Source organism: Mastomys coucha, unplaced genomic scaffold, assembly GCF_008632895.1.
Source record: "Mastomys coucha isolate ucsf_1 unplaced genomic scaffold, UCSF_Mcou_1 pScaffold20, whole genome shotgun sequence".
Lineage (NCBI taxonomy): Eukaryota > Metazoa > Chordata > Mammalia > Rodentia > Muridae > Mastomys > Mastomys coucha.
In genome coordinates this window covers 26,400,838-26,425,355 of record NW_022196903.1, presented here as the reverse complement: position 1 = coordinate 26,425,355, position 24,518 = coordinate 26,400,838, and the positions used below count along the sequence as shown (strand labels likewise).

Genomic DNA, 24,518 nt, shown 5'->3' with positions numbered 1-24,518 from the left:
ATGGCCTATCTGTAGTTTCTTGGAAGGACTGGGTAGCAGTATGGTTGAGGTCATTTTGCACTATTAAAATACTGTTCAGGGTGTCAAATGCTACCCTCAGTCCTCTTCTGAGAGTAAACTATTCACTACAACAATAGATACTACACAGAGGTAGACCTTCCTGACTGCCGAGTTCCACCTGGCATCTCTCACACTCCTGCCCTACTTCCCAGAAGGCCGTCTTGCAGCCGGCAGCTCCTCCCTGATGAGTCTTCTTCCTACCCTCCGTATCTGAGGACTATTCTGGATCAGTATCTGGGTCTGAATCTTGATCTGACTCTGGCTCTAGTTCTGGTTTTGGCACGACGTTCAGAAGCCTCTGCAAGTGGGTGCTTAAGTACTTAGATGAGTTTCTGGCATTCCTGTACTGAATGAATATTTGGGTTGGTGTCCAGTGTTTCCTTGCCTTAGCTGGTCTTGGTTCAGCTAGGAAGGAGTGTGTTAAGTTTAGTCATGGAGGTAAGTGGTGCCGCTTTCTGGGTGATGTAGCTGAAGTAACCCTAATAGGTACCACACAGTCTCTGACCTCACAGGTGTGTTTTCAAGATTAATCTTAAAATAATTACTTTGATCAAGTAAGCCAAATATATATACACATACAGTTTTAAGGTCCTAGTTTTCCTAAACCTTAAGCACACATACAGCTTTAAATCAAGTCCTTTCCATAGTCTTCAAACCAGGAGTCAGAAACAACTTTTATAACCAACAACCACTAATAGTGTAAAACTTCTCACTATTTATCTATACACCAAAACTGTGCCTATTCTGTCCAATAAATAAAACTAAATTGCTCATGTCCCTTGAGACTGGCCACAAAGAATCTCAGATCTGGGTCACAATTACAACTAAGACACATTGATTACATGTTATCAATTTCAAAATTAAAGTAAGTTTACTTAATTACAAAACTTAGGTTTCTTTTATCCAAAGATTCAATAGATGGAATGCTAAATGATTCAGGGTTCTGCCTGACTCATCAGGTACAGAGAAAACACTTCACAACTCTACTCCCAAGATTTAATTTGGTGACTTTTGAGTACTTACTAAATAATTTTTTTAATAAATGACAAAGGAATATATAAAAACATTAAATGCTACTACCTTTAAAATATAGTTAAAATGGGAAATTCATAGTAAAACATTATAATTTCAGTAATAATGTCAAAGTAAATAAAAATATAATCTTCACTCTGCCAATATAGTGGTACTATGTTTGGGTAATACATAACATTTTCAAATGAAGTATGTAACTATCAAGTGACCCAAATAGCTACAGCAACAGACCTTCAAGGATACAGACACTATAAATGTACCTGTTACACCCTAAGCATGTAAAATAAAAGAATGCTCTCTTTTAGTGGCAGCACTACTTACCAGGAAAAAGGAGTATATAGCTCCTGGCCATAACACCTTCTGCATATACCACACCAAGCCAGCATGATGGTTTAGCAGGTAAAGGTGCTTGCAAAACATATGATGGGAGGACAGACTCCCATAATTCATCCTTGCATCTCCACACGCACATACTCACCCACGCTCAACACATACATACATAAGTAAATATAATTTTTAAAAGATTGCAATAATAATGTAACAAACTATGTTGAGTTTTCTCAAAAGGCCCCGCATTCAAAGTTCAACTTACTAACATTTACAAAATGATTTAGCATAACAGAATGGGAAGATAACTTGGCTTAGATCAGATCAGCACTCAAGTCCTTGTCTAACATTTTCTTTAAGTCGGTTTTTTTTTTTAGAACAAAACATAAACAACTTAATTTTTCATCCTTATTGATACATTAAAAATATAAATTAAAAAATATATAAATTAAAATTTAAAATAGGAAGAAAAAAGTCTCACCAAATCTCATTGTTTTTAATCTATAAAATAAAAATTTAACAGACCAAAAAGAAAATGTAGCTCACAATCCTGAAGACAAAAATAAACTCTCAATGAATTCTAGATAATAGACAGCAATTGAGTAACTGCCCATCTATGCCAACTTCTAACAGTCTTGGGTGCTACATGTAACCTTACCTGGGGAGGATAGTTGCTCTCTGAAGACCATCTGGAAGATTGATCATTTGGTTTATCTACTAAAATGTTCCTAAAATTAAAAAAGAAAGAAAACTGAAATGATTAGTTAAAATAGTATATCAAGAGTCAAAAAAGGAAAATAATCCACCATTATAAAATTACTGGAACTACCACAGTTATACAATGTTTGCGGTTTGAATGAGAATAGTATATAACCATAAAAAGAAGCATAGAAAGCCTCTAATTAATATGTTTTAAAAAGCATTAAAAAGAATACTAGGCCAAAAAGGAGCCAACCTAGAGGTATGAGAGAAGCTGGAAAAGAATAGAAACAAAATAAAGGCTGTAGCATGAGCTTAGAACAGGAAGTATAAAATAATAACCAGAGTCCATACTGCCACAAATAATCCCAATACAACCACCAAAAAAAACAAAAACAAAAAAACCCAAACTGTGGAACTTTAAATAAAATATATGACTAGTATACTTCCAAACACTATCAACTGAAAAACAAACAAGGCTAGAGAGATGGCTCAGTGGTTAAAAGACCTTGTTTTTACAGAGAACCAGTGTTCGATTCCCAGTACCCCACATGAAGGCTCATAACCTCAGGAAGACAGAAAGTTGTGCAGAGGTTATAGGTTAACTCCTGGAGATGACATGTTATAAAAAGGATCTGGATTGACAGTTACCAATGAGTTCACAATTAGGAAGCATGCTAGAATTGAATGCAGTATCAAGCAAACACCTGTAATCCCAACACATAAGAGACTGCACAAAAACTGTGAGAAGAGGACATGAGAGGGAAGAAGGGAAGAGGGGGAGTGGAAAGGGAAAAGACCCCTAAAAGATCTTTTTTTTTTTAAAGTTTGAATAGACAACATGTTAGAACCAGACTCAGAGGTAATACAGATTTTAGAATTACTAGATATGAAATGTTTTTAAATAACTATGATTATCACTTTAAAAGTTCTAAAGAAGTAAGTAGATAATACACAGGATAGCTAGGTAACATTTAAGAAAGAATCTGAGCTTGGGAATATTCTAACAGAAAATTCCCAAGCTGAAAAGAGAGGGAAGAGAATGCGGATGTCCAAGGGCTGCAAGAAATCAGAGTTATGACATATGCATAGCTGCACTAAAAGAAAACGGCAACAGAAAAAATATTAAAAGCAGTACAGTGACTGAGAAATGTTGGAAACCAGTACCGATATCAAACCATCTATCCAGGAAAATAAAACAAAACCAAGAAACAAATACAACAACAATAATAGAAAGAAAAAAGGGGGGAAAATCTATATCTAGACTATATTGGTTAAGTTTCTTTATTGTTGTGATTAAAACTATACCAAAACCAAACGGGAGGGTGTGGGGTGGACAGCTTAGTGTTTTAAGAAGTCAGACTAAGAACTCAAGCAGGGGCAAAGGCAAGAACCACGGAGGAAATCTACATACTGGCTTGTTCCCCACAGCTTGCTCAGCTTCTTTGCTTTTTTATACAGCCCAGGACCACTTGCCTGTGGTAGCAATCAATCATTAATCAAGAAAATGCTCCACAGACAGGCCCACAGTCCAATCTGATAGGGGCAATTCCTTAATTAGTTGAAGGATGGGATGGAAACCTGTGAAATGCAGTATGCTGGGCATGACATGGCTGCTACACTCAGGAACTCCCTGCAATGATGATTACCTGATTATCTGCACAAAAGCATGCCAACATCAGTCCAAATTCCAGTCAGTAGTACTACCTGGACTCAGTAAGGTTTTTGTTCTTGCTATTGTTTTGTTTTGTTTTTTTAAAAAAGGAGAGGGCCTAAAGATGGGAAGGGAACATGTTGGGAGCATGCTGGCATGCTGGGGGTATGTAAGATCAATATACACACATATGAAACTACCAAAGAACCAATTTTTTTAAAAAAATATGGGACCTTCCAAGATGAGTAATGGTAAAGCAGGCTCCTGACTGTTTTGATCCTGCCACATACCATGCATAACAAGACTGAGCTCATTCAGGAAGGATAGGGAGAGTCCTCTGTCACCCTCACTCCCTTCCCTACCTTTCTACCATGGGATGCTTCCCACCAAAGACCTTTTTCCCAGATGTTAGTTCCTGAATCCTGGATAGCTCAGCTTCTAAAACTGTAATCCAATACATTTCCTATTACAAATCACCTAATCTGTGGCCCTCTGCTACAGTCAAACAAGAGAGGAATAAAATATATTCTGAAAATCAGTATCTATACCACTCATAAGCAGTTTAGTATTATTTAAAGCTAAAGTTAGATTAGTTATAAACATATTTAACAAACTTTAGGATAAGCAGTGTGACGGCTTGGATGAGAAAATGCCTCACAGTCTCAGGCACTTCACCCCAGGGCCAGTTGATAGCACGGTTTGAGGTTTAGGTGGCGCAGCCTTCCTGGAGGAAGTATGTCATTGAAGGAGGGCTTTGAGAGTAAAAAGCCTTGCCTGCTTCTAGTTGCTCTCCCAGCTTCAGGCTTGCAGTTCAAGGTGAGTTTTTAGCTTCATGTTCCTGCCACCTGCTTCCAGGTAGTCCCAGCCATTGTGGATTCTAACCCTCTAGAAGTGTACAAAATACACTCTTGTATTAACACAAGCACTAAAAAATTTAAGAGAAATGTAATTAATATATAAAAGAAAATAAAGCTACACTGGGGGCTCATTTCAAATCAGAGATAGAAAATAAAAAGATGCAAGAAACAAGTGTATGAAATGGAAAACGGTTTTACATATGGTAGATATCAATCCAATTATATCAATTTGTATGTAAATGGCTGAAATAAACCAACTAAAAGAGAATGCTGGAATGGGTGAGAAAACAACTGCTCAAATACATCACCTATGAGAAACTCACATAAAAATAAAGGACATGAGTGAATGTAAAGAAACAGATGAAGATGCAGCATGTTTTAAATAGCAGGCAGAATAGCCAGATCCATAGCAGGCTCACTTAGGGGGAAATCATCAGGGACAGAGGGGCATTAATGAAATGTGTCAATTCTTCAAGAAGACACAATTCTTAATGTGACTGTACCAAACAAAAAAGGTGTCAAAATACTTGAGGAAAAAATTGTCAGAATTGCAAGAAGCACTATTATAATTGCAGATTCCCAACCTCCCACTTTCAGCAACTGACAGATTCAGCAGGCAGAAACTCAGAACACCACTGAACTAAAAAGCACTATCAATCAACTGGATGTAACTGACATACACAGAATATTCACCAACAAGTGCATTCTCAACTCACACAGGAGCACTCACTACCACTGGAAAACATGTCAGTAACATGAGCAGCTCACAGACCTCAATGGGATTAAATTAGAATCATTCATACAAGATAGCTAGAAAAATCTTAAAATAGTTGGCATATACAACACAGTTACATATAATACACAAATCAAGGAAGCCTCAGGATAAACACAGAAATAAATCAAACTAGATAAAAATTTTTAAAAAGGAAAGAAAACTATGGAAACGGTGCAATGCTATGAAAACAACACTTAGCAGACGTGTTAAATACATACTAGAAAATTAGGAATATTGTAAAATCAATCACCTAAGCTTCCACCCTAAGAAGCTAGGACAAAAAAAGAAATATACTATGACTATCACAACAAATAAAAAATAAAACAAAAATTACAGTAGAAATCAAACTAAAAATGTGAATTAGGAAAAAGAATGAAGTCAGAGCCTGAGTACTTAAAAACAATACAAACAAACAAACAACCCAGACCTCTAGCTAGGGTAAGTAAGAGGAAGAGAAAAACAAAACAAAACAAACAAATGTAAAAGAGAACAGACAGATCACCAAGCCTGTAAGTTTGGGGTTTTGTGGGTTTAGCTGTCCTTTCTTGCTAAGAGTCAGGGGTGCGGGGCAACCCTGAAAAGGAGGCAATAATGACCTGGCTGGCAGCAGCTAGGAGATAACAGGGGTTCCATCTCCACCAGCAGAGTAGCTTCCATTCCTGGCTTTAATGCCCAACCTACTTCCTAGGCCCTCAGCCCTGCCACTTCTTTCCAGCAACAGTGGAAACAAGAAAATAAGCTCTAAGGAAGGGAGGGCTCATTAGTAAGTGTGTAAGAGTATGTTGTGAGAGAGAGACAGAGAGATAGAGTGTGTGTGTGTGTGTGTGTGTGTGTGTGTGTGTGTGTGTGTATGTGTATGTGTGTATACCTCCTGCCTGCTTGTCTGTGCTTGTGTCTGCAGAAACCAAAAAGGATGTTAAATTCTCTGGACTTGGAGTTACAGGCAGATGTACATCATCAAACATGAAAGCTGGAAATGGACATAGGACCTCTGAGTCTATCAAACACTCTTTCTAACCAGTGAGCCATCACTCCAGCTCCTGGGTTTTGATTTCTTTTAATTAACATATAACATTTATACTCACTTACATGACCACATTACAAATCAAATTTATGTGCAAATACAATGTATAATGACCAAACCAGAGTACTCAGAGTATTTCTATCCCTCAAATATCAACATGCCTATGATCCTGGGAACTCAAATCATCCTCTCTAGTTATTTTGAAATGTACAATTAATTGCTCTGGATTAGTTCCCCAATTTTATAACATAAGAGAACTATAGCAACTGTATCTGCGTACTGATTATCTTACCCTCTGACTGCTTTCCCTTCCTAGCTTCTACTAAGTGCTATTGTACATCTACTCTTAGGTGATTAATATCTTTAGCTTCTGCAATATTTGTCTTTCCATACTTAATTTATTTTACTTAACATAATGCCCTCAAGTTTCAGTCATGCAATGGCAGGATTGCATCCTTTTTATGGTTAAACAGTATTCCTCCTAACCCCTGATCCCTGTCACACACATATATTCATGGACACACATACACATACATCTTTAAAAACAAAACCTGTGTGTACATGTGTATGCCTGTGTATGTGAATGTCATTTGTGTGTATGCTTTGGAGGCCAGAAGAGAGCACAGAACCCCTGAGACTGGAGTTCTAGATGACTGTGAGCCACCATATAGGTGCTGTCAATCAAATCAGTCAGTCCTATGCAAGAGCAGCAAATGTTCTTAACCACTGAGCTATGTCTGTTCCCACACAATTTTTAAGATCCATTCATCTGCTGATGGATATCTTGGCTGACTCTAATTCTGGTTCCTGTGACTAGTGCTGCAATAAGCAGGAGTGTGGGTATCTCTTTGATGCAATGACTTTTATATACCCAGGAGTTGGGCTTCTGGGTCATAAAGTTTTTTGAGGGGCCTCTGTACTGTTTCTATAACAGCTTCACAATGTTATTACTTACTTACTTACTTACTTACTTTACTTTCTCATATCACTACCCACAATATACAATTATCCTTTCTCTAAATCCTAGGCAAGTTCTTACACAAAACTCACTAATCTATAAAAGCAAAAATCAGGCTACAGAAAGATTAAAATCTTGTTCTGGTAAGGACTCTGTTAAAACGTAAAATGAGACGACACAGCGTGGAAGAACCTATTTGTATGTTCAAAAAAAGAACTTACATCTAAAATATACAAGTATTTACAACAATTAGGCTTTAAAAAAAAAAACAACAACAAACAATTCAATTAGAAAGCAGGCAAGCATGAATAAGAACTCACTAAGTATATCCAAGAGGTCAGATAAGCATATGAAAACATGTGCAACACCATTAGCCATCACAAACATCTACAACCAGTTATCATTGGTTGCCCATAAAGAACAGCTAAAATTAAAAGAGTGATGGCTCAAAGGCTATTACCAACTCAGAGAAACTTCAGATGCCTGACAATGGCTCAAAGAATAATGACCTGAATTCAATCCCCAAGACCCACACAGTAGGAAAGAACTAACTCTTACATGTTCACACTCACACAGAGACAGACAGACAGACAGACAGACAGACAGACAGACAGACAGACAGACACACACACACACACACACACACACACACACACGCACCAGAGAAAATGGAATACCTATACCCTATTGTGAGTGTGAAATGGTACAGTCATTTTAGGTGTATATTATAGTTTCTTACAAACGTATTTTTCATGTGATTTGGTAACTAAACTCACCGGGCAGTGGTGCCACATGCCTTTAGTCCCAAGCATTGGGAGGCAGAGGCAGGTGGATCTCTATAAGCTTGAGGCCACTCTGGTCTACAGAGCAAGTTCCAGGACAACTAAGGCTACATTGAGAAGTCCTGTCTAAAAAAAACAAAAACCAAACCAAACCAAAACAAAACAAACAAAAACAAAAAACAAAACTAGACTCAAACACTGATTTAAGAGAAATAACATTTTATATCCAAATAAAAGCCTACATACAAGTTTAAAAGTGCCTTACTTCTAATAATCGCAAACTGGAAACAATCCAGATGTCCTTCAATTGATAAAGATCAAACCATAGTACACTTAAATGAACAGACATACACGTTAATTGCTTTTATTTGCTTGAACCAAAAACTAATAAAAATGGCTACTCAAATCAGAAGGAATAAAAGGGCTAAAGGGACAGATATGAAGCTAAGCTGTACAGCTTAAAATTTGAAACCTCAGGGGCTGGACAGATGGCTCCTAAGATAAAAAAAAAAGTACCTGTTGCTTTTGGAGAGGACCCAGGTTGGGTTCCCAAGCCCCTACATGGTGCCTCACAACCATGCATAACTTCAGTTCTAAGGAATCTTAGATCTTATGGTATACATACATACAGGCAGGCAAAACATTTTATATACACACATATATATACATGCATATATGTGTATATATCTATATATATGTGTATATATATATATATTTATGAAATTATATTTGAGTCTTCAATGAAGGTATACAGAGAAAACATCTCTAGCACAGCAATTCTGAAGGCTCCAAATGATTTCTGCTTCTTGGTATTCACACCTTCATATGACCTATCTCTATTGTAGGATGGCCTAGAGACTTATTTCAAACAACAGTACAAAGAAATGGCAATGTAGTGCCATTTCTAAACCCTAGATATATAAAGTGACTTAGCTCTCACTGACTCTCCCTAGCTGGCTTTGGCAAAGCAGAACATGACTGAAGCCCTGTAAGAGACTTGGAGCAGAAGACTCTTCTAAACCATGCTCAAACCCTTGATACTTAAGTATTATGTAATAAATATATTGTTTTAAGCTGTAATTTGTGGCAAACTGTTACTGAGGCAAAAGATAATTAATGTGGTGTGCCCTTCTTCATTCATATTTAAGTATTTAGGACTGAAACAACTTAATTTAAGAACTACCAGAAGAGAAATAGGTAAGTGCAAATAGAGACTGGACATTTTGGAATGCAAATAGAAGGTCACTGTAGTACAAGGAAAAATTGACTCAGCTTATTATCACCATAGAATTGATCATGTTTGAGCCTGTAATAATTATCTCTAAGGATTCAAAGCACTCTGGGGACACAACCATGCACACATACTCCACACAAGCAAACAGAGTAGCCACTGGGGAAAGCATGCCAATGAAAGAAAATAAGCATTCCAATGCAGACAATAGATTGGGAAACTCTCAGTGGTCAAAAATCAAACTGAAAAGTTGTCTCATATATATTCCAATACTAAGAACTACCCTGTTTCAACCTAAAGCAAAAATTATTAAAAGAGGACATGACTTAGGAAAGGTTTACTGCTTTTAGTATACACATTCATTTGTATTAGACTAAACAATAGTATATACAAAGGGTTTATAAATATTTAAGAGATCAAACTATTTCCAGCCACCCTACAAGGTTCATTTATATGTAGATAACCTTACTAAGGTTATCAGAATCAAATTCTGACTTTACCAAATCCTTAAACTATCTTTTCTGGGCAATCATTCAATTTACTGTGTTACTGGGGTGAGATGCCTGACTTTTAAAAATTATTCTAAAACATCTTAAAAGACATGATACAGAGAAGAAAATGAGTTAAAATGTGGATGCAGAAGTAAAGCTAACTGGAAAAAAAGTAGCAGAGTCCAGGAAATGGGAGTGAGGGGGAACAAATGTAAAGAAAAGTATAATGACACACATGCATGCGGAAACCAAAATGAAACCCCTAACAGTATATGCTAACTTAAAACACAATCACTTTTTCTGGTCTATCAACTTTATGCCATCCCTTCCCAAAAGACCATCAACTCCTAAACCACTCACACTGTATGAGAACAGAGAAAATCCTTGTGAACGGACTCATGTAGAATTGCCAATTCTACATGACATGGCCAGGACCGGGCCAAAACAGCTCCTTGTTCAGTGTCCTAGCATACCACACTTCCTACAGCACCTCCCCTTCATTTTAGGGCTGGTGTCCTCCCTCAGTGGAGCCCACTAACTTAAAACTGTACTGAAAGACCAAGTGAACTTACATTAATCCCAAGCTACTCACTCACTGAAAACACACTCCCATGACACTATCTTTGACCAAGACGAAAGTCCTATCATACATATTGGAAAGTATTTTTCAGTGTTATTCCTCTGAAATACTCCAAAGTACTCACAAGCATGTTACAAACTATATTAACTATTCTTATCTTAAAACTGTTAAAATTTTCAATACCATATACTAAACTTTAACACGGGAGACCACCAACCATAAAACCTTTTTGTCTTACTTTTGTGATAAGATTTCAAGTAAAATTTCAAGAACTAGACTTATTTGTATCTTCTAAAGCATTTTTACTTATAATTAGTATGCATATATGTATATGTACATGCATACATGATGGAGGAACATGATAAGCTATAACTAGTGTGTGCTGGTCAGAGGACAACTGTGTGGAGCCAGTCCTCTCCTTTCATGGGTTCTTTGGATCAAACACTTTTACCCACTGAGCCATCCATCTCACCACCCCTTATACAGTATCTCCACAAATGTTTCCGTGTCACTGAATAATATGCTCTTATTAAGGCCATTCTACAAATTTGTTCATGTAAAATGAAATGAGTCCACAACTAGATCATATTCACAGGATGGGGCAGAGCTATTTAACTGTGTTGGGGCTGAGAACTAACAGCCTAAAGACTAGAACTTTATCAGGCTAAAAGGCAACAGAGCATAATTCAGAAGCAAGGTCCCTCTGACTTTATTTTACCCTTCCCAGCACATGGAGAGGCTTTCTGCCATATCCACTAGCTTCCTAACCTGACTGGATCAGCCAAAGGGGAACACAATTGCCTTCAGTCTCTCACTGAAATCTCACTAATTAGAGAAGACTAAATGCTTACTTATCACAGGGACAAAGATTGAATTCTGTCCATATACCTAGCCACACTTTTTCCAAACTCCACTTATCTTCTGTTTCAATCCCATAAAGAATAATTTACAAACCACTGTTACCTGTTCTATAGGCCCAGCAGACTTTACTGCAAGCCACAGTATGTTCTCCAAGCCCATTGAGTTCCACTAAAAAAGCATTACTAATTTCCTAAAATGCTTAACATTCCCCCATGTCCTTCTCCTTTATAGAAAAGGAGCATATATATTATGCTGGGGTAGTAAGCACACAATGGTTTTCCCCCAAGATTTGACTTTTCCCTTTTGCATATTAATAAAATAGTAGGCCTTTTCTCCTATTAGTTTATTGCAACAACCCTTCAAAAGACAGGGGAGTAATTTCCCTATGCATCTAAAATGTTCATTATTTCCTCATCAACCACTAAGAGGGTCATATTCATGCTATAGATAATGTACATAAATTCAGAGTGCTTTATTTATCTTTAAATTATGGAGAATGTGAGCAATTGAAAGATGACTTGAAGTCAAGATTACAGGTGACTAACCAGCACCCTTGTTCAACTCCAGATAACTGAGCCATCAATCTCTCTACCAGCAAATAAAAGAACAGTTTAAGGACCAGAGAGATGGCTCGGAGACTTAAAAACACTTGCTGCTTTTCCTGCACTCATGTCTGGTGACTCCCTGCAACTCCAGCTCCTAAGGGTCTGAGGCCCTCATCCTTATTTATTCTAACAGTGCCAGCACCAGCACATTGTTTTGCACACTTATAAACACACAAAGACATAAATAAAAACACATCTTTAAATAAGAACAGTTCAAGGCATATATGCTAGGATGATCCTAACAAGCTGGCCAATATTTTAAGACACTCAAGTCTAAGACAGCCCAGTGACTTATAGCACCTGTTCATGAAATACATTATTGTCTACCCCTTCTCAGTAAGGCAATACCTGGCACCTCCTCTCCAGTGGATAATTTATGGACAGGCACATCATGGTAGAAAGAAATCTTTAAAAGCCAGCTTAGACTGACATTGGGACCAAATACAGCCAATGTCAACCTATTCCTTATGATGACCTGTCAGGAAAACTTCCTGTTTACCATCTTGCATACTCAAGATAAGACATACATAAGCTTAAAATTAAAGGATATACAGCACAATTATATGCAGATCAACCAAATTTATATAGCAGCTCGTTTGCCAATCAGGGTAAGAATCCACCCCCTGGAGGTTGTCTCTTCCCTCCACCTACATTCATAAAAAGAACTCCCAGATAAGAACTCCGGGCTCTTGAGTCATAGGCTTGCTTGATCCTGCTTCCATTCTGTGGAGTACACTCTACGCCTTTACTCTCACTTCTAATAAATTTATACTTTTATCTCTCCCTTTTTGTCTTCTGTTCAATTCTCTGTCCGAGACATAAAGACCTGAAACCCTCTGGTAACAATCTTAAGCTTCCACAGACTGCCATCTTCATAGTTCATCATTCACTTCTGCAATGTTATTATACTTGTTGTGACACTCCTTTCACTATGTAAGAGTGTAAAATAAAAATAAGAGCTTACCAATACTACTCTAACTGAAACTAACCGTAGCCTTTGGTATCTTCAACTCAGCCACTCTACTGAACAATGATGACTACAGCACAGTCAGATACTCTTACCCCTGACCTTAAACAGGCCCAAGAATTACTCACAAGTCAATACCCCGTACTTTGTGGTAAAGATAGTCAGAAATCTGAAAAGTTCTAATTGCAACTCAAATGCTATAATATAGCAAGAAAATATTTTTTAAAATCTGTCTTTAAATTTATCATCCAGAATATCACAGTCTGTTGAAAATCAAGACTTCATTCAACAAATACCAAAGACCTAGATATATGAATTTTCAACTACCCAAAATTCTAAGCTCTGGGAGAAATTAGAAGTTATTTTCAACACTTTAAAAACGTATGCCTCAGTTTATATGAGGAGCGATTTCATAAACAACTTTCAACCCTTTCAGGATTATCTTCTAATATTTTATATATAAACAATATAAATTTTGTTTGTTCTGAGATACGGTTTTTCTGGTTTTTAGGCTAGCATGGAACTTGCTATATAGACCAAGCTGGATTCAAACTTGGAGATCCACCTGCCTCTGCTTCCCGAGTACTGGAAATAAAGGTGTGTGCCGCAGCTTTAAATAATGTAATTCTAAAAGTCAATTTTCAACCAATTTCTCAGCACTAATATGTGAAAAATATGCACATTAACAGAGAGGAGCAAAAGATCTTCAAGGATGAAAGTATGGAGCACACACACTCACACACTCACAATCACACTCTCACATACATTCACACTCTCACTCACACTCATACTTACACAACAAAAATAAAGGAAAATAAAAGACTAGCCTGCCACTAAAATTAGTGCAATTAAGTTAATAGCAAGATAATCTAATCCCATATGGTCATTTCAATATAGAGCTTTTGTTTTGTTTTTCGGTTTTTTGAGACAAAGTTTCTCTGTATAGCCCTGGCTCTCCTGGAACTCACTCTGTAGACCAGGCTGGCCTTGAACTCAGAAATCCGCCTGCCTCTGCCTCCCAAGTGCTGGGATTAAAGGTGTGTGCCATCACTGCCCGCCATCACTGCCCGGTAGAGCTTTTGTTTATAAAGTTATATTAAATAGTTTTTTAGGCACTTCCTTAGTAACAAAGGAAAATAGAGAACTGACAAAAAAAAAAAAACCTCTGACAATTCCTCAAACAGTTAAATCCAAAAATTCTACCCCTAGGCATACATGTAAAACATTACATTCACATAAACAATGTTTATGGAAGCATTGTTCATAATGTGTATACAGTCCAAATACCTATAAACTAATGAACACACAAACTGTGATACCTCTATACACATTCATATCACCAGTCAGAAAACACAGATGGCACTGACACATGATACAGTATCATGATCTTTAAAAACTGGATCCCAGGAAAGAATGTCTTTCATCATTCCATCTATATGAAAGACCTGGAACAGACAACCTTCAGAGACAGACGCACTGCAGCAAGTGCTTACAGAGAGAAGGTTGGCTAAGGGGCATTGCTCTCTAAGGTGGACCATGACTACAGTCACATTCACAGTCACAGTTACCTCTCACTATACTAAACCTCACCAACTTGTTACTTTAAGTAGCTAAAATGTACTGTACATAAATTATGTTAATAGCAATATTATATTAAAAAACTAAAAACACTTATAATCAAGGAACTAGAAGAAACCATATCCTAAAAGTAATCAAAATGCTGGTAATAATCCTCTAAATTATTCAGTTATTTGGCAAGTCAGATTCTGCTTTAAACTGAACTAGAAATAAAGGTCTTATTAGAAATATCTATTAAATCTTAAATAACTTCATAATAAATGTCTCAAAGACACAGATTAGAAACGCTATTCCAAAGAGTTGGGTGGTGGTGGCACGCCTTTAATCCCAGCACTTGGAAGGCAAAGGCAGGTGGATTTCTGAGTTCAAGGCCAGCCTGGTCTACAGAATGAGTTCCAGGACAGTTAGGGCTACACAGAGAAACCCTGTCTCAAAAAACAAAAAACCAAAACCAAAACAAACAAACAAAAAGAAACACTATTCCAACTCCTTCCAAATATTATATATCCTTACCCATTTTGTTTAAAATACTCTCAAGCTTTGTTGAAAACCACTTAAGACATTTAAAATAAATTATTTTCTATTTTGAACAAGTCAACATGATATTCCACCCCTGAACCAATAACACTTAAAAAAGAGAAATATAATTAAAATAGCTAGTTAATTCACTCATCTATTCACTAATAAACATTATGCTCAGATACAATGATGGGTGGTTGCTACATACTCCTTACAGACTTCATGATCCAGTTGACAGAAATAACTATTAAGCAAGTAATCATATAAATAGAAACATAGCTAAAAATTGTAACATATCAGACAGGCACATATTCAAGTATTCAACCATAGAGGTGGGGGATAGATGCCAAACTTATGGAGGAAGATTGGGGCACACAAGATGTCCTAGTAAAATAGTATTTCAAGTGACATTTGAAGAATAAGAGTTAAGTCTTTTGACTCTTCTAATGGAAACTACCTAAATCAAATGGGAGGGGTAAGTGGACAACGAAAGGAAAAGGAACGGAGTACATAAAGCTGCTACAAGTAAATGTGTAGTTTTCTTCATCTAAGTCTATTTGTTTTACATCAAGCACAGGTGACAAAAGTACCCATCTTTGATACTTTTCTATAGCAGTGAAGAGACACCATAGCCAAGGTAACTTATAAAACAAAGTAAGTAATTGGAGTGAGTTCATGACCATCAATAGCAGGAAGCATGGCAGTAAGCAGGCACACAGGGTACTGGAGCAGTAGCTGAGAATTTACAAACTGGAGGCACAGAGGGAGAGAGGGAGAGAGGGAGAGAGGGAGAGGAGACAGGGAGACCAGGAGAGGGAGAGTGGCAAATAGAGAGAGGGAGAGGAGGAGGAGGAGAGAGGGAGGGGGAGAGGGAGAGAAGAGTAGGGGAGAGGAGGAGAGAGAGAGAAAGACATAGACAGACAGAAACTGGGCCTGCCATGGAAGCCCACCTCCAGTGACATACTTCTTCCAACAAAGCCACACCTCCTAAATCTTTCCTAAAACAGTTCACCAACTGGGAACCAAACATTCAAATATATGAGCCTATGGGAGCCATTCTCATTAAGATCACCACAGTCATAATCTTAATAATAATAAGATATACTAGTCATAGTAAAGTAATATAAGGATATCCTTAAAGTATTAACTACTAACAGTCATAAGCCAAAAGACTGACACACTAAGCCCAATTATCTCTCCTCTAAACAAGCCTTAACATAAAGATTTCCACAAATGTTCTAATAAAAGCATAAGCAATATAAAATCATATTACAGGAATGGAAAAATATCATATAGCAAAAATTAAATTTTCAATTATAAACCTTACAAAACAACAAGTCTCAAAAGAGATTTACAGATTAACAAAACCAAAAGTAAAACACAACTAAGTAACTGCTAATAAGCAGATGCCTAAATCAAAGTAAGATAGACACAGGTCTGCAATCACAGAAAGGCATGCAATATCTTTTTAATATGCAGAAGGAAAAAAATCTGAGCTAACTCTAATTTAATAGTAAAATACTCAAATCTTGGGGCAGCAAGCTGGCTCAGTGGGTACTTGCCACCAAGCCTGATGACATGATTTGAATCCCCGAAATCTATACAGTGGATAAAATGAACCAACTCCTAAAATCTGTCCTCTGACCTCCACATATCTCTTTTTCCCTCCCTCCCTCTCTCATTCACCCTCTCTCTCTCTAAATGAATAAATGAACTTAATTTTGACAAATCCACATGTTGTTAAAAAGAAACAGATCTCAAATATGCAAACACAAAATATGCACAGTAAGAGGGCTAGACAAGTGCTGTGTAAACATGCATGAGATCTTGGGTTCCAATCACCAGCACTACCAAGGAAAAACTAAACGAAGGTTACACCCAACAAAGAGGAGTTCAAATAATATAGACAGAACTACACCGAGGAGATTTTAAAGGCAAGAAACACACAGTATTATTGGAGATAAAGGGGGACATATTATAACTTTCAAAGGCCCAATTCACTAGAATGATAAAGCTGTACATCTGTATGCATCTAGTAACAACTTCAAACCATACAACTCTTAAAGAACTAAAAGGAAAAATGCATGCTTATAACCACAGAATTACCGAGGTACACCTCTCTGTTATAAAAAAAAAAGAGAGAGAGAGAAAAAATTTTAACAACCAGTAAAACCAGGGATGTAGCACAATGAAAGAGGACTCTCCAGGATCAAGTGATGCTAGTTAGCTGAGCTAAGAAATTAGCAGTGATTAAGAAAAGACAGCATCAGAGAAGTGAAATCTTCTGGGAAGTAATTTCTGAGAGCACAGAGAAGCTGTGTTCCAGAGATAGCCAAGGATGAATCTCAGGTTGGTGGCCAGACTTGGTACTGTGTGAGAGTCACCTCTGAAGATACCAGTTTTGAAGACATGAAGGGGTCATGAGAGCAGCTGAGGCTTGGCACCATGAACAGAGCCTATGAGAGGCTATTTGTTAACGTGTAGTCTAGTTGCAGCAAAACCCCCAAGTTTTGGAGATGCCAGTACCGTGGGATGACCACCAAGAACAACAATAGCAGTGGGGCAGAGGTGGATGGAGCCTAGAAGCTAAGCTGTGTGCTACAGAGGGAGAAGTGACCCAAGCAAATTCTGTCTATGAGCACAGAGCAGCCATATCACATAGTGAAGCAGCTCAGGGAGCCTGTATAGGGAAGCCAGAAAGCCCAGGACTAGAGTCCTCTCTCCAATACTTTTAGACCCCAGACCTAAACAAGTTAAACTCCCTAAATCTCGGATTCCCTAGCTGTAAAATAGAATATCACACTCATATTGGTGTTGGGGCAAAGACTAAACATATCTAACTGCACAGAACAATCTGAGAACTCAAGACACTTAATAATTGCTTGTTATTGGTGGAGTCATTTTAAAATAAGAACTTAAGAAGCCTCTGGAAGGCTGTATGATGTGGGTAAGTATCTTACATATTGACTTCAGCTTCTTCAGCTGCCGGATATATGAGACTCACTGCATATTTGTGCTTAAGACTAAACAAACTATATGAAAAAAGCATCTCAGGAACGCTAAGTACTCAATAAATTATCACTAACATCACTACAACCTACAACAATAAACATTTAAGAATACAAATCAATGCTCTATAAAACATTTTTACATGTAGTATTTTCAATCATATCATGTATCACTTACATGTACCTCTCTTAATTCCAAAATCTAGGTATAAATTTCAGAAGAAAAAGTAAAATACAAGAAAATTCATTTAAACACACGGAAAAATAAAAGGACAATATGTTAGCTTTAAAATAAAAAAGTGTGATCTTTAACTAGACTTGTTTTAACATTTTAAGGTCCAAATCAATCTTAGGAATTAAAAGGAGAAATTTTTTTTTTTTTTGCATTAGAAAAAAAATAGAAGTCCTAGAAAGAAATCTGAGATTGAAATCCTTTTCCTGACTTCATGGGGGAAGGGTCCTACCCATATGTGGTATATATGCACCTATGTGTACAGGTAACGGGAGTGGGGGGGGGGCAGAGGAGGACACAGAGTAGCCTACTCTATCACTCACCGCCTTGTTCTTTTTCTCACTGAACCTAGAAGCTGGTGCCCAGTTAGCTCCAGGGATCCTCCAGTCTCTACCCTACCAAGAGCAATGGGATTACAAGTGCACCAAACAAGACTGTCTATGCTAGCATTTGAACTCAGGTCCTCAAGCCTGTTCACAAAACACACTCACTGAGTCATCTCTCCAGCCCTTATTTGTCTATAAACAACTAAAACACAAACAGAATGGCCTTTAACAGAATCCCTTCCCATCTCCACAAACACTTGGCCAGAAGCAGTAAAGAAAGCACACTGGGTCATGAACTGTGGAGCAGATTCTCTGGATTCAACTCTGTCCTCACCTAAGTGGATGACCATAGATAGGCAAATTTGAACCTCTCGTGCCTGTTTGCTCATCTGGAAAATGGAGATCTGAGGTCAAGGGTGACAACACAGATCTTATAGCCCAGGCTGACCTTAACTTTACTACGTAGCTGAGGATGTCCTTACACTTCTGACTCTCCTGCTTCTGCTTCCCAAGTGCTTGCTTTACAGGCATCTCCTTCCAGGCCCAACACCAGGCCCAGCTTGTTGGGACTCTTTAAAAGTATTCATAAAGTTTAGCATATGAAAGGCATAAGTAATCACCATTTTTGTAATTTATTACCATCAACTCCCAAATGCTTAGATTTCTGTCAATAAATATTTGCTCTTTGCTGAACAATTTCAACAAATAGCTAGCTAGACCATAAAAAAAATCATACCTGGGTGGGGGAAAAAAAAATCATACCTGCTTAAGACATTTCATAATGTCTTTCACTGTTTCACCCCATCAGAGGTAATTTGGGGGGGGGTCAATCTTTTTCTTAAACTTCCTGTCATACAAAGACATAGCATCCATCCTTGCTAACCTAAGTTCAGAACAACAACTTCACAACTACGGCAGACACACACCAGCCTGCCTGCCTCACAAAATTCTCAAACTCAAGCAAGCTTCCTAACACTCAACTACACTCCTTCTAAAGAAAAACTTCGGATTGCTGAACTCCAAAGCGCTTTAAAATAAAAACTATACTATCTGTTTGAAACATCTTTGGGTTTAAACAAGATGCAAGTACTAAGTGCAAATAAACTCTTTTCTCTGTGGCCTTAGGAAGCTAGAGCAATGGCTTCTTCCAGAGGCAGTCCAACTGTAACACCAGGTGCTGTCCACTCCAAACAGGAGGCTGACTAAAGCCACCATCCCACCAGGTCAAAGACTCCTTTTAGAAATGCCTCCCTCCTGAACATACCCATACATACAACAGGTAACTCAGCTGGGATTTGGGATATCCAAGTCTCATGCCTACACCAGGATGTAAAAGGAATGACAGACAACCTAAAGTGTAAGTAATCTAACTAAGGACCTGGGGGAGGAAAAAGTCATTCGAGGTAGTGACACACCACCAACTCTCTAACCTAGGCACAGAAAATGTTATCTTCAGATTCAAACGAGTTGGTCAAAACAGACAAACTAAAAAGGCCCTAAAGACAACAAACAAAAATCAAGCCCCCCCCAAGAAAAGACCACCAAAAACAAAAAACAAACAAAACAAAACAAAAAAACAAAAAACAAAAAAACAGAGGTTCACATAATGAACATCCACAAGTTCACTTCAAATGAAGGTTAGTGTTTATCCAGCTCATCCTCAAATTAAAAGTTGGGCTCCAACATCAATCAGAGATGTGGCCATGTACCAGCCATCAACAGGCCACAAGCGGCCAGATCAGACCACAGGTCAGCCTTCACTGGGCCAGAGCTACAAGGCTTCAGTGCCAACCCTTGACCTGGTGACTAGGAGGAGGGCAGGTGGGCAGTCATGGGAGGCCTGACTCTTCACCTGCAGCTTCACTTTGAGAGTCCTGACTGGACTTGAGAAATCAAACCTGAACAAACGTGGGGAATTTTTAAAATACAAATGGAAAACAATCACTGTTCCGCACACGCTCGATATGTAACAATTTTATTTGGAGAACAACCGAAAACTGTACCCGCTGCTTGTTTTGTTCAGAGAGCCATCTCTGCGGAGATGGTAGCTCCCTGGGACGAGCAGCACTCCTCCAGACCTGGCCCCCCTTCCCTATCTTTTTCGGAACTTCCAGCCCCCAAAGCAAAGACACCCCTACGCCAGTCCTCCAAGTTCTTGCCAGGAGGCGGATGGACTCCTCAACTTCTCTCGTCACTCCTGCAGGGCTAAGCACTTCTAATGCGGGCTCAGGAACTCCGGCGTTGCACAGACCCGGCCCCCGTCGCCTTGACCACCTCCGACGGCGGGGGCGGCTCGCCCGCCACCCGGGCCCGGAGCCCCGCTCCGCCTCAACTCCCGCTGCGCCAGCCTGCCTCGCCGCCACCCGGAGCTCGCTCCCGGGCCCTCGCCCTGGCCTCGACCCGCCAGGCCGGAGCGCCCGGCCGCCGCAGCGAGAAGCTCTAGAGGCCGCGCGTTCCCCTCGCAGGCCCCGCCTGGGCCTCTCGGCTCCGCTCCCCACACCGCACGCTCTGCCCGGCCGCGCTCTCGCCAAGCAGCTCCGACAGCTCGAGCGCAGGGCCCCGCACTTACTCGGGAAGGTAGGTAGAGGAGAAGGAGCTCCACTTATGCAGCGCGTAGGGCAGAAGCCGGCACTCGGGCGCCGCAGCAACAGCCCCGCCAGCCGCCATCTTGTCAGCACCGTAGCGGCTGCCACCGACCGCCAGCCCCGCCAGGAGGAGGGCGGGGACGTGGCCTGCTCTTAAAGGGGCCGCGCCGTGAACCCAACCGCGCAGGGCCCGGACTGCCTGGTGGGAGGCCGCTTCCTCAGGTTTCCCACGCTGTCCTTTCCGAGCTGACCCTCCCATGGAGACTTTCCTGTGAGGCTTGGAAGAGGAGTGGCATCCGAGGACTTTTCATACAAGCCCAGGTAAAGACAAAGCCAAGGACATTTTGAAAGAAAAAAAAAATCTTATAGAACAGGAAGGGAAAATTAGATGAGATTGGAATACCTTTCCGACTTTGGAAACCACTGCCCTAGCCTGTTTATAAATCCTTTCCGGAAACAGAGGTGAGGAGAATTGAAGTGCAGTAATAATGTATGGCCTTTGTCTCTGCAGTTGTCCTGGGGTAAAAAATGTCCTTGTCACCGCGTTCAAGGGTCAGGTGGAGGCAAGAAAAGGAAAAGCTAGTGTGTTCTGCTATCAGTCTCTAATGTCCTTCATTGTAAACATTTCTTGTGAGCCTCTTTTACTGATATTCTTATGGCACTGTTGTACTCAGAAATGATATTCACCCACGTACCAGGAAGACACTCATAGAGTTAGAAAGCTTTGTGCCATCATTTGTCTCCAGCGGTAAATCTGCTTGCTTTTCATTTTAACATAAATTGAGCCCAAATGTTTGGAAAGAGAGAGATGCTGGAGAAAAAGATCACATCCTCTTCAGAAGGGATAAGGAGTACACGCCACCCACCCCAACAGACGTTCTGTGCAGAGGGCCTGACAGCGGGCATCAGTTCAGCTTTTGATCACAAAAGGAACATCTGGCCTAAATATGTGGCCAAGTTAGATAACGCTCCCGTCTAGTACCTGTTTGTCAGGGTTATAAATATTTCCTTGCTTACTCATTGACATCACCCAAAATTGTGTCACTCCTTGCCTAAGAGGTTGGAACTTTGGATCGCATCATTGTGTCAACCAGAGGATGCAAAAACTCAAGCAACGAGTTTCTCAATAAATGATCCAATAGTTTTGTTCTCTTTGATTATGGTCATTAACCTGCCCATCGGCCCTCTCCAATTCTTTATTGGCTTCATTTCCGTTGGTGATATTTTAGTAGTAGCCTCCTACTAGGATACCATAAGAAACGTCAGCTAGGCCACAAGTATAGTCAGTGTTTAAGATTCCACATACTTTAAGTGTGAGACTTTGTTGGCAATGGGTATGACCCCTGAGGTTGTGACCCCTGAGGTAATGCTCTAACCCCACTGACTTGAGTTAGAGAACTGTCTGCCATGGAGGAAGTTAGACACAGAGAGATTATCTTGGAGGGAAAGATTGTCTCTAGTAGGAGAAGATAAGCTGGGGATTCACTCCAGTTAGAGGACTCACAATCTGCTAATTCTTCTTCTCTGATCTTAATAAGTCTTCTTCTTGTTGTTGTTGTTTTTCCAGGCATAGAATTATATAGTTCCTAATCAAACTTTGTCAAAAATAGGTATAAATCAATTCTTCTTGAGATTATAATTCAATTACAATATTTCTCCCGCCCCCTTCTTCCCTCCAAGCCTCCTATTTAGCTGTCCCTACTCTTCAAATTCATGGCTACTTTCTCATTAATTGTTATTGCATATATGTACTTGTGTATAAATATTTATTCTCTACTATAACCAGTTGAGTCCATGTAATGTTACCTGAATTACACTCTCAGGTGTGACCGTTTGGCACTGGACAACCAATGAGTGTGCTCCTCCTTCCCTGGGGAGGCCACTCTCCAGACCCCCAGCCTTACTCAATGTGCCTGCAGTTCTTTCATGTAGGCCTGAGGCCCCATGGGCTTCTCCTCACCTCACCTTCCATGCAGCTTTAAACCAGCTCTTCTAGAGTGTCAGACTTTCCTGCAGTGATGTGTGTGTTTGGGAGAGGAGAGTTGCCATGGTTGTTTTCAAGACAGAATCTCACTATGTAACCCTGATAGGCTTCGAATGTACAGAGTACCTCTTGCCTCTGCTTCTCTTGAGGACTGGAGTCACCACGCTCAGCTCCTCCCTTCCATTATCAGTGGCTTACCAGCAGCCTCTTCCGTGAGTACTCAGGCTCTCTGCTTCTCCTGCTTCCCTTCCCTACACACACACACACACACACACACACACACACACACACACACACGCACACGCACCCTTCACCATCAGCATGCTGTTCCACTAAACACACATTCCAAATTGCTGCTTCTGTAGTGTTCATCCTCTCTGTCCTCGAGGTATAGTCTCCTCCTGGCCTGGAACATCTCCCACCCCACATTCTACCCTAGTTGTTCTTCAGATCATTTTATCTCAGAAAAGCTTTCCCCATCACCTACTTTAAGATCACTTGACATTTTCTCTTAACACCTGGAGTCCCCTCCCTTAGCTTAACAGTCACCACAGTGTGTTTCTGTTTCTTTTATAACTCTCTGTCCTGTAAAAGTGACTTGTGTTGTGGTAGAAGCCAAGCGTGTCCAATTCTCAGTCATATCTATGGCTTGTCATCTTGATGGAGTGTAGTCTAGTACATAGTAGATGCTCAGTGAGTGCTCACTAAAGAAGAAATAATAAGTTGTGCTGAGAGTTTCAGTTAGAGGCCAGTATACTACAAAGGAAAAATGAGTGTCACACACTGTCCCTTAGGTATGATGGCTAAGCACAGTATGAGGAACTAGGAGAACACCATTTTTCTGTGACACAAATCTCACAAATGATGACAAATTTAAAGTACTCCCATGTTAATAGAAATACATACAGATATGTTGATACTCAGGCCAGTATTTGTAGAAATGTTAAAATAAAATTGGAGACTCGGGAAACTGCAAACTCCTCAGGAGATCCCTGACGAGCCCAACTTCTAAGGATCCATGTTTACTCTCTTCCGCCTTGGAGCATGACTGTAGGTGGTGGGATTGTATCCAGAGATGCACATGGAAGACCCGGGAACTGACAGCAGCTAGACTGTCACCCTGTACCATTACTTCACAGATGGGGCCTATTATAAACCATCATGGAGCATGAGGATCATCATTTCTCAGGGATCAACAGTGTGATGGCCACACACAGCACCAGTGAGCCAGTCTTCTTGTCACTGAGAGGCTCGTGTGGTATGCTCAAGTGCTTCTCCCAGAGGGTAGCTCATTATCTTTGGGGTTTTCCAGTTCTCTCTCTCTCTCTCTCTCTCTCTCCCTCTCTCCCTCCCTCCTTCTCTCCCTCTCTCTCTCTTTCTCTC

At 39.6% G+C, this 24,518-nt stretch overlaps 1 protein-coding gene and 1 long non-coding RNA gene across 3 annotated transcripts in view; one reads left to right on the top strand and one right to left on the bottom strand.

Moving 5' to 3' along the window:
* Positions 1 to 21,283, bottom strand: part of Mkln1 (muskelin 1) — a 122,202-nt gene extending 100,919 nt beyond the window's left edge. The window contains exons 1-2 of one of the 2 annotated variants that reach the window (XM_031381444.1): positions 21,136 to 21,283; positions 2,078 to 2,147 (exon numbers count right to left, since the gene is read on the bottom strand). In XM_031381444.1, coding sequence (XP_031237304.1) covers positions 2,078 to 2,147; positions 21,136 to 21,233 — 168 coding nt within the window. In that variant the 5' untranslated portion in view covers positions 21,234 to 21,283. The remainder of the gene's footprint in view (positions 1 to 2,077; positions 2,148 to 21,135) is intronic. The other variant, XM_031381445.1, reaches the window with a different exon arrangement.
* The window catches only part of LOC116098691, a 63,161-nt gene continuing 59,249 nt past the window's right edge, over positions 20,607 to 24,518 (top strand). The window contains exon 1 of the long non-coding RNA XR_004121908.1: positions 20,607 to 21,472. This is a non-coding gene — a long non-coding RNA (uncharacterized LOC116098691). The remainder of the gene's footprint in view (positions 21,473 to 24,518) is intronic.